This window comes from Sardina pilchardus, chromosome 15 (genome assembly GCF_963854185.1).
Source record: "Sardina pilchardus chromosome 15, fSarPil1.1, whole genome shotgun sequence".
Classification (NCBI taxonomy): Eukaryota; Metazoa; Chordata; class Actinopteri; order Clupeiformes; family Clupeidae; genus Sardina; species Sardina pilchardus.
In genome coordinates, this window is record NC_085008.1 from 28,750,910 (window position 1) to 28,768,012 (window position 17,103).

The 17,103-nt window shown below is 47.6% G+C and overlaps 2 protein-coding genes across 2 annotated transcripts in view; one reads left to right on the forward strand and one right to left on the reverse strand.

Annotated features, from left to right (window-relative positions):
* Window positions 1-206: 206 nt before the first annotated feature.
* Window positions 207-7,561, forward strand: myoc (myocilin). Its single transcript, XM_062557070.1, has 4 exons — window positions 207-1,281; window positions 4,725-4,778; window positions 5,129-5,227; window positions 5,859-7,561. Exons 1-4 carry the CDS (start codon window positions 777-779, stop codon window positions 6,644-6,646), a joined length of 1,446 nt encoding a protein of 481 aa, XP_062413054.1. The 5' UTR covers window positions 207-776; the 3' UTR covers window positions 6,647-7,561.
* A 3,549-nt stretch (window positions 7,562-11,110) lies between these two features.
* prrc2c (proline-rich coiled-coil 2C) overlaps window positions 11,111-17,103 on the reverse strand; it is a 34,833-nt gene continuing 28,840 nt past the window's right edge. The window contains exons 30-35 of the mRNA XM_062555327.1: window positions 16,624-16,743; window positions 15,825-16,049; window positions 15,301-15,404; window positions 14,994-15,120; window positions 12,449-12,679; window positions 11,111-11,585 (exon numbers count right to left, since the gene is read on the reverse strand). Coding sequence (XP_062411311.1) covers window positions 11,325-11,585; window positions 12,449-12,679; window positions 14,994-15,120; window positions 15,301-15,404; window positions 15,825-16,049; window positions 16,624-16,743 — 1,068 coding nt within the window. The 3' untranslated portion in view covers window positions 11,111-11,324. The remainder of the gene's footprint in view (window positions 11,586-12,448; window positions 12,680-14,993; window positions 15,121-15,300; window positions 15,405-15,824; window positions 16,050-16,623; window positions 16,744-17,103) is intronic.

The following is a 17,103-nucleotide window of genomic DNA, read 5'->3' on the forward strand; positions in this document are numbered from 1 at the left end:
AACACACAGCATCCTGCCTCTCCCTCCCAGCCCCCTTCTCCTCCCTGCTCCCTCGTTCTCCCCTCTCCTCTCTCTCTCCCTCTCTCCACTCCTCTCCATCCCACCCCCTTCCATCCCTCCCTCCCTCCCTTCCATCCCTCCCTCCCTTCCCTCTTTCTCAGGTTGTATAAATATCCCCAGTGAAGAGAGCCTGGGCTCAGAGTCACAAGCTGCAAACTACAGAGGGCACCAACCTAGCTGACCTCAGATCAGACGCATCCGCCGCCCCCCTCTCAATCATCACACGGCACCGCGACACGACACCGTCCAGATCACAGAAGGAAACGCTTGTTAGGGAGAAATCAGAGGTGCAGGACTGCAGAGAGAGGAAGAGTGGAGAGAGAGAGAGAGAGAGAGAGAGAGAGAGAGAGAGAGAGAGAGAGAGAGAGAGAGAGGTCAGGGTGAAGACATTTGGAAGCTCATCACATCAGCTCGGGTTACGGCGGCGTGCACCCCCGGGGACGGCCGAGAGGAAACAAATTAGCGCCGGCACTAAAGAAGACGCCAAACAGGACGTGTCAACAAGACCCGCAGGAGGAGAGCTGAAGAGAGAGAGAGAGAGAGAGAGAGAAAAGAGCAAAAAGAGAGGAAGAAAGAGAGAGAAAAGAGAAGAGGAAGGAAGAAGACCAAATCAACATCTCATCTGGATCAAGACACGGCCGAAGCAGCAGCAGTTGACTGTCTGACTCTTGCGCAGGTGTGTGTGTGTGTGTGTGTGTGTGTAGTGCAGCTCCAGCATGTTGTCTGTGGCCACTCTGCTGTGTGTGTCCTGCCTGCTCACGGCGACGCAGGGTCAGGAGCGGGCGTCCATGTGGAGGGGGAACGACCGCGGCGGCCGCTGCCAGTACAGCTTCACCGTCAGCAGCCCCACCGAGGCCAGCTGCCCCACCCAGGCCGGAGGTCCCGAGATGGACACGCTCAAGTCCAGGCTGAGCCTGCTGGAGGTGATGGTGACCCGACTGGCCGGCGGAGCGGCAGCATCAGGCGGACCCGGCGCCGACGTCGTCGTCCAGCAGCAGCAGCAGCAGCAGCAGAAGCTCCAGGAGGCGCACAGCCAGGCGATGAGGGAGAAAGCGCAGCTCCAGCGGGAGAGGGACGGCCTGGACAGGCAGGTGCAGGACCTCCAGAGGAGGCTGGAGGAGACGCGGCAGGAGGCCGAGAGGCTGAGGAGCCGACCCTGCGTCCAGACGCCTCCGGCGGCCGGCTCTCCGCAGCAGGACAGCGGCCTCCGACCTGCAGGAGGTGAGTACAAGCACAAGACCCGGAACCCGTTTCACTAAGGCCACAACACGGGAGGCGTACAGTACAGTAGGGCGGCCACAGAATGAACTGGAAAAGCCATTAAAGACTCTTTTTAATGTCATTATTATTGTCTCTTATCCCCAGTGTGTGTTCCACTTAGAGTCAAGCTACTGGGCTGCATGTGACTGTTTTCCAAAACCCATCTGCCTGTCCTCAAATATGACCCTATTTAGCCATGCATGACTATATCCTCAGCCATGTCATCTATTCAGTGTAACTAAAATATCATTAATAAACATATCCTGACTATGAATATGCTGAATTTTGTCTAAATTCGTTGATTCCACTTCAATTTGACAGAAGAGCGACATTCTAATCAGTCACACAGATCGTAGTGTAGCTGTAGTCTCCCCACTCTTGGGCTCTTTGTACGGAGGAGGCAGGAGGCAGTAAGAGGCAGGCATATGGGTGTGGAGGACCTTTCATATCATGCGCTCCAGAGCTCTCGCAGTGCTTTTAATGGCCTCGCGTTCAAAGTGTAGGAGCCGGAGTGAGAGAGTAAAGATAGCAGGAGGATTGGATTTACTGAGGGGTTCGGGTAGCTGGTGTTTCCCTGCTCGTTAACATCAGTGTGACGAGGGGAAGTGGGGAATGACTAAAAGGGGTGTGTGTGTGTGTGTGTGTGTGTGTGTGTGTGTAGGTGTGTGTGTGTGTGTGTGTGTGTGTGTGTGTGTGTGTGTGTGTGTGTGTGTGTGTGTGTGTGTGTGTGTGTGTGTGTGTGTGTGTGTGTGTGTGTGTGTGTGTGTGTGTGTGTGTGTATGTATGTGTATGTATGTGTGGGGTGTGGGTTGTGGGATGGTGGTGGGGGGGTTGGTTGTAAAGCGTAAAGAGGCCCTGGTCCAGAGTCTGGTTTACAGGTCTCTAGCACAGCTAACAAACCCTCAGGGAATTGAGGGCTGCTCAGGGGGTGGGGGGGTTTCCCTGTAGCAATCAAGGAGAGAAGGGGATGTTGCCCTGGTTTGGTGAGGTTAATATGTTTAAGCTCCTGTCTAAATAACTTGCAGAACACACACACACACACACACACACACACACACACACACACACACACACACACACACACACACACACACACACAGACCCGCCCCCCCAGCTCACTTCTGCATCTGACCAGACCTCAGCAGGCGCCACAAGCCCCCAGCAACAGGGCTCTCTTCCAATAAATCCTCGTCCCTGATCTCTCTACGCTTCTTATCCATATATTCCCTTTATGTCCTATATGTCCTTGCCCCAACTCGAACACATATTTCTTCTATATTCCCTTGCTTATACATGCACATTCCTCCTGGAGGTTCCCTTTGAATTTATAGTTTCGAACTTGACTGGTCGATATAAATAAACACCACAGCTCCATGCCCCCCCCCTAAATTTATCTGGTCACAAAGTGCATTTAAATCCCTTCATTGGCTGCCAGCATCTGTTTTGGTCCTCTTGTTGACACCTGCTCTGCACGGCCCCTCTGAGCAGAGTACCCAGGAGAAGCCATGTGCAGAAAAGATCAAAATGAGAGAGAAAGAGAGGGATAGAAGGAGAGGGGGAAAGAGAGAAAGAAAGAGGGAGATAAAGAGAGAGGGAAAAGAAGAGAGACAGAGAAAGAGAAGGGGGGAGAGAGAGTGAGCAAGTGAAAGTGAGAGAAGAAGGAGGGAGAGAGAGAGAGAGAGGAGGGAGGGGAGGTAAAGGGGAAAAAACATTATACTGTTAACAGAGACGAGAGACGCGCTTGAGAATGCGAGAATGCGCTCGTCTCCTGGGGAGCCTCTTAAAAACACAAACAGAGCGAGTGTCTCCACGGCCAGCCGGTGCTGAGTGGCGGAGAAGTTGTCTTTGGCTCCCGGGCGCAAAGGGACTCGTCCACTCCAGCGGAGCGTCCAGCAGAGTGGACCTGCAGAGTGCTGCCCTGCTGTGGGTGAAACGAGGGGCACGACAACAGCAGAGCTGGACGAGCAGTAGCCTGCGCCGCGTCCCCTCACCAAAACAACCCTTTGAAAAAAGCTTTATTTATTTATACGTGTATTTATTTTTACGGGGAGTTAGTAAATAGCTGGGCAGCTGGGCACCCTAAAGCATCACATGTGGGAGGATTCTGGTGAAATGACCACCGAGTAGTTTCCAGACTCGCCAGAACGGTTCTTGGTGTTCTTCCCACGCCGTCCCGATAGTCTTCCAGCCGGTTAAACACGTGCAAACAACACACACAAACACACATTGTTCTCCGTCCCCGTGTGTTTGTGTGTTTGTTCCTTCTGAGGCAGAGTGCTCACGTTTTCCAGCTGCAAAGGGAACTCAAATGCATGGCTTCACCTGCACACATACGCTGTCCATTAGAGCATTTGCACACAATTAATGTACACAACCAGCCAGTCTGCTCTGGCTCTCTGCAGTTCACCTTCCATCGAGCTGGCAGCTGCTGCACCCCATGAACTGCAACTTCCAGATGTTGGCATCTGGCTTCATAATTGAGACTCACTGTAAAGCCTTGTAAACACGTTCACACATTAACGTTCATTAGTGTCCCTGAGATGCTGCAGGCTTTGTCATGTTCTGAGGGAGCGCTAAATATTTGGCTTCTGAGCTGTAAACGCGAGGTTTGGACTGAGATGAAACACTTGTTTCAGGGCAAAGCACTATTTATTTGTCTGCTAGTGTGTGTGTGTGTGTGTGTGTGTGTGTGCGGCTGTGGCGCGGTTGGAGTGGTTCACTGGACCTTAGGAGTCATTAGCTCTGACCAAGCCACACTATCTACCACACCACCATATGCATGTGTGTGTGTGTATAGGCTGAGGCTGCTGGGGTAGGCACTTTGTTGGGTGGTGGGTGGTGGAGGGTGGGGTTCTGTGAGCTGCGGGTGGGGTAGCACCCACCCACCCCACCGTCCGCCAGACTCCAGGACAGCTGGGAATTTACTCAGCGGGCTTTATTTCCTCCCGCCACATTCCGGCCTGTCAGTGGGGATGCACCCCCCACAGCCCCCCACCCCCCCCTCCGACCACCTCAAAGATCCAAAGAGCTTTAGAGGCACAGAGCAACATCATCTTCATCAGCCCCACCTGTCCACCTTCGTCCCAGCCCAGTCTTCACCAATTCCCTCCCCACCTACACACACACACTCACACACACACACACACACACACACACACACACACACCCTCCGTCCACGTCTCTATAGGAACCTGTTGCTTGCATGCCAGATTAGCCAATCCTGTCTCGTGGTGCTTGGTTCTTCATGGTATTTCTTTTCCACTCATTTTGAACCCATGTTTCACTGATGTCAGATCAGTCTGTCATGCTGTAGCACAAAATGACCTTCTCTCTGTAACCCGGATGTGCTCTCTGTGTTTTGGTCCCAATGTGCTCTCTTTAACCCAGATGTGCTCTCTGTGCAGGTCCCAATGTGCTGTCTCACCTTGTGCCCAGTGGGCAGACTGGCAGTCTTAGAGGTAACCAGCATCAAGCTTTCAGAATATCACATCACATAAATCTGAAGATAAATCAATAACACAGTGCTGTGGTGCATCTCTGCTTTTCCTCCTGACTGTAAACAAACTGCTTAACCTTTGCCAGAGTGTCCTTTTGGTGTAGGGGCTTTCCTCCCGATTCTCCATGCATGACAAGCCTTGATTGATGAAGATTAATGAATCCCAACTGTGGAGCTGAGGGCTCAGCATCCTCTAATGCATCTCAATTTACATGAGCTGGCTAGTAAAACTCTCTCTCTCTCTCTCTCTCTCTCTCACTTTCTCTCTCTCCCTCTCCCCTTTCTCTCTCTTCTCTCTCTCTATCTCCCCAGACCCATCCTGGCATTATGGATCCCCGGGGTATCAAGAGCTCAAGGCAGAGGTGACTGAGGTACCTGTGCCTACAGCAGCATACATGGAGGTCGGCACAGGTAAGAACGGCACAAAACATCCCGTTGCACCTTTGCCTATAGGTTCCCCAGCGCACCAGCAGTGTAGCGCCATCTATTGGCCCGCATTCGTTACTGCTGAAAGGGCACATTCCCCTGGCCAGCTCCACTACCGCGGCCCCAGCGGCCCCTGAAATGACACGGCCATCTTCCCGCTATCCTCTGCTGACAGGACAGGCACATATGAGGGTAAATAGTTAGTCCGGCATATAAATAGCCTCGCGTATGTTTAGCATCTCGCTCGGCGGGACACGAGGATCAGATGCTGAGAGCCTGCTGCTAAACAAACACTGTAACTTTTAGAGGTTTCTCTCGTCCCCGACCCCACCCCCCCTCTGAGCCATGCCAGGCCCTCTCCCTTCTCATACCTACTGGGGTATTTTGAGCCGTGGCACCGTACACCCCTGATCATCTGGCCTGGCTGGAGAGAAGGGGGGGCAATGGTGGAGGATGACCCTGACATTTCTCAAACTACACTTGGGGCATATCTGACCTCAGATCCATTCCCTCCCTGTGGGGTAGACTAGTGCTTTTTGTCTTCTCCCCTCCTTAACAGTATGGTGTCTCCATCATGCTTCTCCCCTCCTTAACAACAGTATGGTGTCTCCATCAGGTTGTGGGGAGCTGGTGGCCATCGGGGAGCCCGAGACCCACCGCAAGGCCGACACCATCGCGGGCAAGTACGGCGTGTGGATGCAGGACCCCGAGCCGGTGGCGCCGTACGGGGCCAGCATGGTGTGGCGCATCGACACGGTGGGCTCCGAGGTGAAGCAGCTGTTCGGCTACGAGAACATGGAGCAGCTGGCGCGCGGCTACCCCACCAAGGTGCTGCTGCTGCCCGAGGCCGTGGAGAGCACGGGCGCCACCATGTACCGCGGCTCGCTCTACTACCAGCGGCGCCGCAGCCGCACCCTGATGCGCTACGACCTGTCCACGGAGAGCGTGGCCGCGCGCCTGGACCTGCCCCACGCCGGCTTCCACGGCCAGTTCCCCTACTCGTGGGGCGGCTACACCGACATCGACCTGGCCGTGGACGAGCAGGGCCTCTGGGCCATCTACAGCACCAACAAGGCCAAGGGGGCCATCGTCATCGCCAAGCTGAACCCCCACAGCCTGGAGGTGCTCAAGACCTGGGAGACCAACATCCGCAAGGCCAAGGCGGCCAACGCCTTCATGATCTGTGGCCGACTCTACACGGTGGCCAGTTACATAGCGGCGGAGACCACCATCAACTACACCTACGACACGGCCACCAGCCAGGGGAAGGCTCTGTCAGTGCCGCTGATGAACAAGTACGGCTACAACAGCATGATAGACTACAACCCGGTACAGAGGAAGCTGTTTGCCTGGGACAACTTCCACATCGTATCCTACGACGTCCGACTGGGCAGGCAGCAGTAGAGGGCATGAATCTCCCAATGACAGGTCACAACATTGGGACAGTAGTGTGTGCAGCAGGCATAATGTACAGCAATACGCCCTGAATACTTACAGCACACCATACCCAAAACGTCACATATCATTACAGACCAAGTATGTCACAAAATACATACTAAAATATATATTAAGTAGTATTGATAATATGAGATAAATATGAGTATTTAAATAACAAAGACCAAATTTAAATCTAACAAAGGATACATTACTGATTTCAAGTCAGCCCCAGGATGAATATTTCTACAGCACACCTGCTGGATAGCTACGCTTGTGAGAGTGTGTTGTGTACTAAAGTACCCCTTTGTGAGTAGGGCCTACTATGTTAGTCGGGTGTCCGGTTTGTATGCTAATACAGTATGTTTGTTTTTGAAAGTGTATAGTAGTGAGTGTGGCGCCCTCTGCAGGCGGTTTGTGTCAGTGGGAATTTTTATTTTTTCTCTCAGTGGCACGGTCCACATAAAGTATTTTCAAGAAAACAAAAATATTTTTCTACTTTTGCTTGTAAATCTTTTGTGTTGTTTATGTTTTCTTATGTGGCACTGAAAAGGGATTTGAGAGGGTAAGGAACAAAACACATCTCATTTCTTTCTTTTAAAAAGACATGTCCTAAAGATAAATAAAATGTGTCATTGTAGTGGAAAACATACACCAATATCTGGCAAGAAAAAAGGTTGGAAGCTAGTGTCTAATGTCCCATCACACAAAAATAAATGGTAGCTTCTTCCCCTCTCAAATCCTGCAAAAATGTTTATATTATGATAATCTATCAATAGTCATGGTGAGTGCTTTATGCCTCTTGTTGTATTTCAAGCATAAATTATGTACAAATGCCTTAAATAAAGATGATCATTACCATGCCAACAAAGACTCTGTGTATATCTAGTTCCACAGTGCCCAGTTGCTGTCAGAAATAATGACGTACGTGCCCATAAAACATATTTACTTTATACTGAACAAAATTACACAATACATCTTTAGTAGTAAAAGGTATTTAGCTCTCTGAAATGTTGCGCTCAAATGTTCATCTTTGCCAAGTTAATACAGCATCTGATTATCCTAGAAAGGCCTGGATGTGGTTTATCAGATTATGCTCATTAACATAACTGCACAGATGTGCCTTGGACTGGTCACAATAACAGACCACTCCTGATTGTAGTTTTCATCACACAACACAATGTCACTGATGCCAGTTTGCTGATGGCAGTAATGTCCACCTGAGATGTTGCCTTATTAAGAACTGATTGAAAAGTAGTGCTCTTCTACATTAATTGTTATCAGAATAAATGCTTAATTACTTATACTAATAAGATACTAATTATTTAGAAACTGTATGCATGTAAGTTGTAGACCATTGTCAGCTGAAACTTCCAAGTTTATTCAATATATTTCTATAATACAAATAAATGAATAAAACGCATTAATACCTGTTAGATTAAATGTGTATATGACATACCTTGGATTAAAGAGTCTGCCATATGCCTAGCCTTTACCTCTTCAACACCTAGACAATAGCATCTGAAGGCATATTTATTCAATATGCATTTAGTCTGTTAATGTTCTTATGGTTAGGTTTGTATGTTTTAGCGTTGTTTTGTTAACATTAGGCCATTGATTAAATTGACATTGTTTTTATTATTGTTTTTCATTCCATAGTTTGTTATGATAATTGATTGAATGACTTTATTGTTCAACTACTATTCTCCTATTTAGTCATTGTTTTTTTTTCATTGGATTGCTTGACACTATTTATTGTTTAAGTAGCTATTCTCTTTAGTCATCCCTATAGTAATGATCAACATGCTAAATTTAATTATTGTGTTGTTTTGTTTGTATGTCGCTTTGGTCAAGAGCGTCTGCTAAACACCACCATAACCATAACCATGACCACCACCATAACCATAACCATCTTGTTTCAGCATAGAAATCCCCAGAGGTTTTCCTGGCGTCCTCCCAACACTCTCCCCGGATGTCTTCAGTACCGCTGATGCGATGTCACCACTCGGCAGTCCCAGCCTGGGTCATTTTAGTGCAGTGGGTACTCACTAGCTGGGGCTGATTGTGATTGCTGTGTGTTTTCGGTACAACACGGAGGATAAACACTACAATCAAGATGGCAGAGAGGATAACAGCACCATTCATTGTCTACAGACCAAGCCTTACATGAAGCCAGGACGCAGTCAATTTCACCAGAGCTATACAGTGCCGCTGTGGACACAAGCACTTGTGTTTTGAGTGTTGGCTGTGACACGAATTTACAATATGAGGCATTTAAAACAAAAGGCCTTTCTGTGGAGCATCAGTAAGGGAACGATGACGTGAGCACGTTAAGATTAGTAGCTTAGTAAAGGAGACGGGTGTTCTTTTAACAGCATATTATTTTATTAGTTTCTGTAACCAAAACAAGAGAATGTAAATAAGACTTACATATTTTAATACAGCGATTTAACCCCTGTACAAGTAAAACAAAAAAAGAAAAAAAAAAGGAAAGAAAAAAAGAACAAAAACAAAAAAAGAATCAAACCAATCATTACCCCTCCATCCACCCCTCGTCCTCCTGTTGCATTTTCTTGTTCCCACTGTGAGTGGGAGGCCTAACCAAATCACTGCAAGGGGCGCATGTAGCACCCCTTTTATGACGAGCTCTCCGTTGCCGTTGGCAACGCAGGACTAAGGAGGCGGAGGGGGGTGGCCGGGAGAGGCCAGGCCAGAAGTCTCGTCACAACAGAAAATAAGTCATTTCTTTTTTGTTTTTGCTCAAAACACACTTTTCACCCTTCAATCTTGTGGGTGCTAACGTTTTCTTTATTGTTTTTAATCAAATGTCACTTCCTCGCTACTCTCTCCCTCTCCTGTCGCATTATCCCACAAGCTGATGTTTACGTAATCAAAACAAAACAAAAACAAAAACAAAGATAAATCAAAATCCTGACTGCTCACCCTAAGCCTACCCTTGACCCCTTTGCGCATTTGTTTTGTCGGAGGGCCAAGATGCGGCTTTTTGACACGGCCAGCAGCATGGGTGGGTGCAGCACGGTGGGGCGCAGTTAAGGTGAGAGAAAACTAGGATCGGTGGAGGGTGAGAGAGCAGCACGTGTGTGTGTGTGTGTGTGTGTGTGTGTCTGTGTGACAAATGACTGACTTGTTTTTTTTTTCCTTTCCACTCGTCTCATCACCACTGGCCCGTGAGCCAACAGGAGTCTGGGGCTTCTTGACACCCTAATAACCGTTTAACAAAATTAAATAAAAAGGAAAAGACGAAAAAAAAAAAGAAGAAAAAAAATCTCACAGGATGATTTAACTTCCTGTTTATTGAGCTGATCTGTAATCGAGTTCATTAAGAGTGTTCTAAGGGATGCATGTACGGGGTGACCCAGCATTGCCTAAACCTTTGGCTAAAGGTAAGATATCTTTCTCTTGCACGCACGCACACAAACACACACACACACCTCTTTTCAAGCAAAACCACTATGGAGCAGAGGGCAGGAGAAAGCGTTCACAGTGGAGACTGCAAATCATCATTCCACTAAACCAAATCACTTTCATGGCTGCGATTTCACATTTTTCCTTACCAGGAAGAGGAAAAAAAAGAAACTGCTTTTTAAAAACAGGCTCCTGGTCACTGCTCAGTTTGAACTCCTGGATGTCTGTGTGTGTGTATGTGTGTTAAAACTCTGTTACACAATAAGAATGTAGGAGCATACGTGTAGGTGCCTGGGTGGAGGCGTGTGTGTGTGTGTGTGTGTGTGTGTGTGTGTTTTGTGAATAGGACCTCTTTTCCTTCTCGCTCTTTTCAGCATGTGATCAACTGCACAGCTTGAGAAAAAAAAGGGAGGGAAAGAAACAACAAAACAACTACAGTAACGTCTATTTTAAATAAGACAGGATGCTTAACTACTACAAGGAAACATTGGAACAGAAACAGGAGCCTTCCCCTCCCGATTCTCTTCGAGGGGTGAAGGGAAAAGGAAAGTGAATGCAAAAGATGGGAAGGAAAATCAATTTCGATATGACAATCATGAACAGCAGCAAATTGACTTCTTTTTTTCAGCTCCGCTCCAAATTTTCACTCCACAAACTCTCTCAAACACACACACACACACACACGGGTGTGTAGTGCTAGTCTCCTCTAGATGCAAGGCAACAAGACCTTGCGAGCAAAGAGGCAAATCTCCACTGTGGGAGCATAGGGGATTGGAGAGAAGAGGAGAGGAGGAGAGGAGAGAAGGAGATAGAGGAGAAAGAGGAGGGGTTATGGGAGAGCAAGAGGAGGATAGTGCGCGCACACACACACACACACACTCACCGTACCCCTCAGAGAGAGAGAAATAAAAATCACGCTCATTTAAAGAAACAAATAAAGGAAAAGAAGAAGATGTGCAGCACCCCAAAACCCAATCCCCCCCCCCCCCCCCCCCAACTCTAACCCCTTCCCCATCTCTCTACAGGGTGTGAGGTGAGGGGGGTGTGTGTGGGTGCGTGGGCGTGTAGGATTTCTTCTTCTCTAGATCCACGTATGCCATCTAATCTGTCCATTCCATTCATCAATCAATCAATCAATCCGTCTGGCTGTCAGTCCAACCCTCCCCTGGTGGCTGGAGACAGACAGAGGCCGCATGTCCAGGTGTGGGGCGTAGGGGGCGCTCTACTTGCCCTCCTCTGGCTTGATGGACTGCGGCTTGATGGGTCCGGTCCGTATAGGCTTGGCCACGCTCATGGCGGCGGGCTTGTCGGCTTCGGTGCGCTCTGGAGCGCCGCCCTGGTGGTTGGGGGCCACGCTGTCCACGGGCTTGCCGCCGGCCTCCATCCGCACCACCACAGGCTTGCTGACGGCGGCCTTCAGCTGCTGCTGCTGCTCAGAGAAGAACTTGTGGGTGGACTGCAGCACCTCAGCTCGCTGCTTGGCCTGGGAGAGGGACGAGGCCAAGGACTTGATGAGAAATCAGTACAATCATACTGTATGCTTAATATACTTTTAAACACTTACTAGTGAAAATTGGCCTGGGAAAGGGACAAGGGACAAGGCCAAGGGCTTGATGAGAAATCAGTACAATCATACTGTATGCTTAATATACTTTTAAACACTTACTAGTGAAAATTGGCCTGGGAAAGGGACAAGGGACAAGGCCAAGGGCTTGATGAGAAATCAGTACAATCATACTGTATGCTTAATATACTTTTAAACACTTACTAGTGAAAATTGGCCTGGGAAAGGGACAAGGGACAAGGCCAAGGGCTTGATGAGAAATCAGTACAATCATACTGTATGCTTAATATACTTTTAAACACTTACTAGTGAAAATTGGCCTGGGAAAGGGACAAGGGACAAGGCCAAGGGCTTGATGAGAAATCAGTACAATTATACTGCATGCTTACAGGTACTATACTTAAACACTTACTAGTGAAAATTGGCCTGGGACAAGGGACAAGGGACAAGGCCAAGGGCTTGATGAGAAATCAGTACAATTATACTGCATGCTTACAGGTACTATACTTAAACACTTACTAGTGAAAATTGGCCTGGGAAAGGGACAAGGGACAAGGCCAAGGGCTTGATGAGAAATCAGTACAATCATACTGCATGCTTACTATACTTAAACACTTACTAGTGACAATTGTGTACTTTTACGTGAGCGATAAGCAACTTGTACTCCAAACCAATCCCTATCTATAAGAACGGCCCCGAAAAACGGGGGGTGGGGGTGGGGGAGAACCCCCCCCCAAAAAAGCCCCTCAATCTCAATGCTAGATGTGTGCTGCTCGGCTCACCTTGAGGTCCTGCTCCGCTGCCTTCATGGCGGAATGGGAGCCCCGCGGGATCATGGGAGGTCCGGGGGGTCCGCGCGGAGGGTGCTGCTGGGGCCGAGGGTGGGGCATCAGGCCCGTGTTCATGGAGGGCGACACCAGAGGACCCATGGGGTTGCGCTGCATCCCTCCAGGGAAGGAGTTGGAGTGGCCAGGTCGCACCAGAGGAGACACCAGATTGGGCTGAGACAGAATCTGAGTGCAGCGGTGGGGGGGGGGAGAAACAACACAAGCTTAGGTAGGCTACTTCAACAACAGCAACAAAAAATAACACAAAAAAGTAAACGCACGCTCAAGTTTCAACTAATTTAATTATTCTGAAAGCATGACAAGACGGATACATTTCTTTCAAAATTCTTATTTCTTGCCTGATTCCCACCACCAGCAACAGCAACATGATGACATGACCCACTAAACAAACACAAAGGGCATGACGACGATACAGAGAACTCCTCTAAACTTCCAAGAGAAGTAACTCATCCACCAAGTCAACTGCGTAAAGCTAAAGTTGACAGATATTCAGCAGACCCTTCTATCCAAAGTGGCATGGACTCAGAATGGCGGAAATGGAAACCCGGGTCAACAGACAACTGGCAGCAAGAGACATTAGCGGTGCTCCAACACGCTCTCTTTTAGACAAGCACCGCGGCCTTACTACAACCCCTGGCAAAAAATATGGAATCACCAGTCTTGGAGGATGTTAATCCAGTTGTTTAATTTTTTAGAAAAAAGCCAGATCACAGACATGACACAAAACTAAGTTCATTTGAAATGGCAACTTTCTGGCTTTAGGAAACATTAAAGGAAATCAAGAAAAAAAATAATTAATCAGTAACAGTTGCTTGTTTTAGACCAGCCAGAGGGGAAAAAAATATGGAATCACTCAATTCCAAGGAAAAAAATATGGAATCATGAAAAACAAATTGACAAAAGAACACTTCAACGCACCACTAGTACTTTGTTGCACCACCTCTGGCTTTTATAACAGCTTACAGTCTCTGAGGCATGGACTTAATGAGTGACAATCAGTACTCTTAATCAATCTGGCTCCAACTTTCTCTGATTCCAGTTGCCAGATCAGTTTTGCAGGTTTGAGCCTTGGGATGCAGCATTTTCTTCAAATTCTACTACAGATTTTCAATTGGATTGAGCATTATCGAAGATGTAACGATCGCCGTCTCCCCAATGCCTTTACCTGACATGCAGCCCCATATCATCCAACGACTGAGGAAATGTGCATGTTTTCTTCAGGCAGTTGTCTTCATAAATCTCATTGGAATGTGGATATAACTAGATGAAAGTCATATTCAGTGATGAATCGCGTTTCTGCAATGGGCAAGGTGATGATGCTGGAACTTTTGTTTGGTGCCATTTCATTGAGATTAATGAGGACAACTGCCTGGAAAAAACAAGGTCATTGATGATATGGGGCTGCATGTCAGGTAAAGGCATTGGGGAGATGGCGATTGTTACATCTTCAATAATGCTTATATTATTATTTATTATATAAAGTTTATATTGACATTTTGGACACTTTTCTTATCCAATCAATTGAAAGGATGTTTGGGGATGATTACATCATTTTTCACGATGATAATGCATCTTGTCATAAAGCAAAAACTGTTGAATTCCTTGAAGAAAGACACATAAGGTCAATGTCATGGCCTGCAAATAGTCTGGATCTCAATCCAATTGAAAATCTGTAGTAGAATTAAAGAAAATGGTGCATCCCAAGGCTTCAACCTGCAAAACTGATCTGACAACTGGAATCAGAGAAAGTTGGAGCCAGATTGATGAAGAGTACTGATTGTCACTCATTAAGTCCATGCCTCAGAGACTGTAAGCTGTTATAAAAGCCAGAGGTGGTGCAACAAAGTACTAGTGGTGCGTTGAAGTGTTCTTTTGTCAATTTGTTTTTCATGATTCCATATTTTTTTCCTTGGAATTGAGTGATTCCATATTTTTTTCCCCTCTGGCTGGTCGAAAACAAGCAACTGTTACTGATTAACTAATTTTTTTCTTGATTTCCTTTAATGTTTCCTAAAGCCAGAAAGTTGCCATTTCAAATTAACTTAGTTTTGTGTCATGTCTGTGATCTGGCATTTTTCTAAAAAATAAAACAACTGGATTAACATCCTCCAAGACTGGTGATTCCATATTTTTTGCCAGGGGTTGTAGAAGGCAATACTAAGCCATGTCTATATTAAACAGCCTTCATGGAAGAAATTCATCTGCTGTCGTGTGCTTGAAGTAAGACTGATGAACCTACTGTGCATCAGCTCCTTGACAGCAAGAGAGAGACAGCGTTTTTGTGTGTGTGTGTGTGTGTGTGTGTGTGTGTGGTCCTCGGCTGCAACAAAATGTGTCTGTGCTGTGTGTCAACTACTTGGCTGCAGGAGAGTGCGTGTGTGGGTGCTGTGCGTCAGCTCCTCAGTTGCAGGAGTGTGTGTGGGTGCTATGTGTAAGGTGTGTGTGTGTTTGTGTGTGTTCCACTCCACTCCTCCCTCACCTGTGGGTTGAACTGGCCAGGGAAGGGCTGGGCGATGCGCATGCCGCCGGAGCCCGACTGGAACTGCTTCTGGTACAGCATGCTGTTCATCTTACTGGACTGGCTGCTGGGGCTAGTCGAGCTCGCCCTGTCGTCAACAACAACAACAACAACAACAACAACACAACCACCATCACCATTAAAGCCGTCAATTCTGCAGAATGAAATCTCTATGCACATACTGTATGTGTTGTGCTCCCTCATTCTCACACACACACACACACACACACACACACACACACACACACACACACACACACACACACACCTGTATGGGCTGGAGGTGGGCGTAGTGCTTCGTGCGCTGACAGGGGGCGTCCCGGGTTTGACGTCCATTCCGCTGCCAAACAGCTTCAGGTCCATCTCACACATCTGCACACACACACACAAGAGTAAAGCAGTCAGGGACCAGGTGAGCATGTATTCACACCTGGGACAGGTGCGGCACGGAAGAAACATTATCCAATGAATCATACATTTGGAGACAGAGTGTGATCACATCTTCTTGTGAAGTTTATCGCCAGAGGTCAGAGCCTCCTAAATAAGGTTTTGCTGTGTGTTACTCTCTGTGAGAGAGAGAGTGTGAGAGAGTGAGAGAGAAAGAAAGAAAGAGAAAGAAAGAGAGCGTGTGAGAGAGAGAGAGAGAAAAAGAAAGAAAGAAAGAAAGAAAGAAAGAAAGAGAGAGAGTGTTTACCTTGCTCGAGGGTGGCATCATGCTGTGTGTGTGTGTGTGTGTGTGTGTGTGTGTGTGTGTGTGAGAGAGGGAGAGTGATGGAGTGTGAGTGAGTTTACCTTGCTGGAGGGTGGCATCATGCTGTGTGTGTGGGCGTGGGTGTGGGTGTTCTGTCCGATGAGGCCGCGGTAGCTCTGGTTGGTGGGGGGCTGGCGGCTCAGGCTGGGGGGCTGTGCCTGTGGTGGCGTAGGTGGCAAAGACTGCGGCAGCGCCAGGAGAGGCTGCCCGGCGCCGGAGCCAAAGTTGGACAGAGACAGCTGAGAGCCTGGCAGAGGCACAGTCACCTAGGCACAGCAGCGGGTATGGAACATGAAGCAGTTTGAAGGTTTGTTGCAAACCTTTACCGTTTGCTGACACAAATGAGTATTTTCTTTGGAACTCTGTAAACAACTACATTTAAAAACGTTCAAAGACATTTGCTGTACTTCCAAAAAGATTTGGTAATAGTTAAAATGTACAAATTTCATTCCACTGTTTGTTATTAATCAATGGAACTAGCCACACTAGAAGTGCCCCTTGGAAATGGGAAGTGAATTAAGCCCCCCCCCCCCCCCCTAAAAAAAAAAACTCAGCGGATCTATACGAATTGCGTGGGTCTCATTTTCAGGCCTGAAAAAACGGAATTCCGTTTAAAAACGGAAGAATCACACCCCTGGTAAATGCTATGGTTTATAACCAGCTCCTGTTGCCTTTTTGGCAGCAGATCATCAGATTGGATTGTGCCCCGGTAAATGTTGGGGTCTAGTGGCACCCCTGTCTGCGTCTTCCACATAATCACCAGATTGGACTGTGCCCCAGTATATTTTTGGTATTTGGTGTCTACACACACACACACACACACACACACACACCACCAACCTGCTGTAGTCCGGAGCTGGGGCTCTGTGTGGAGCTGTAGTAGCTGTTCTGGGTGTGCGTGTGCTGCTGCTGCATCTGGCCCGAGTACAGATTTGAGTGCTGACTCATCCCCTGACGGGCCTGACACAGAGCAAACAATAAACAAACAAACAAACAAACAACACATTACAAACAGACTACACAAGACAAACAATCAGCTTTCTCAACAGTGGATCAGTTCCAAACCCACACCCCCAAATACCTCACAAACGCAACAACAATAATAACAACAACAATAATAATAATAATAATAATAATAATAATAATAATAATAATAATAATAATAATGACTACAATACCTCACAAAGACTAAATGAAACCATGGAAATAGTAGGTGAAGTTGTAAAGGACATAGGAGATACTCATTCAAGGCTAGATAACTTTTTTACTGGTTTCACAGAGATACATGGAGCGTTCAGTCTGAACAGGTGAATGGAGCGT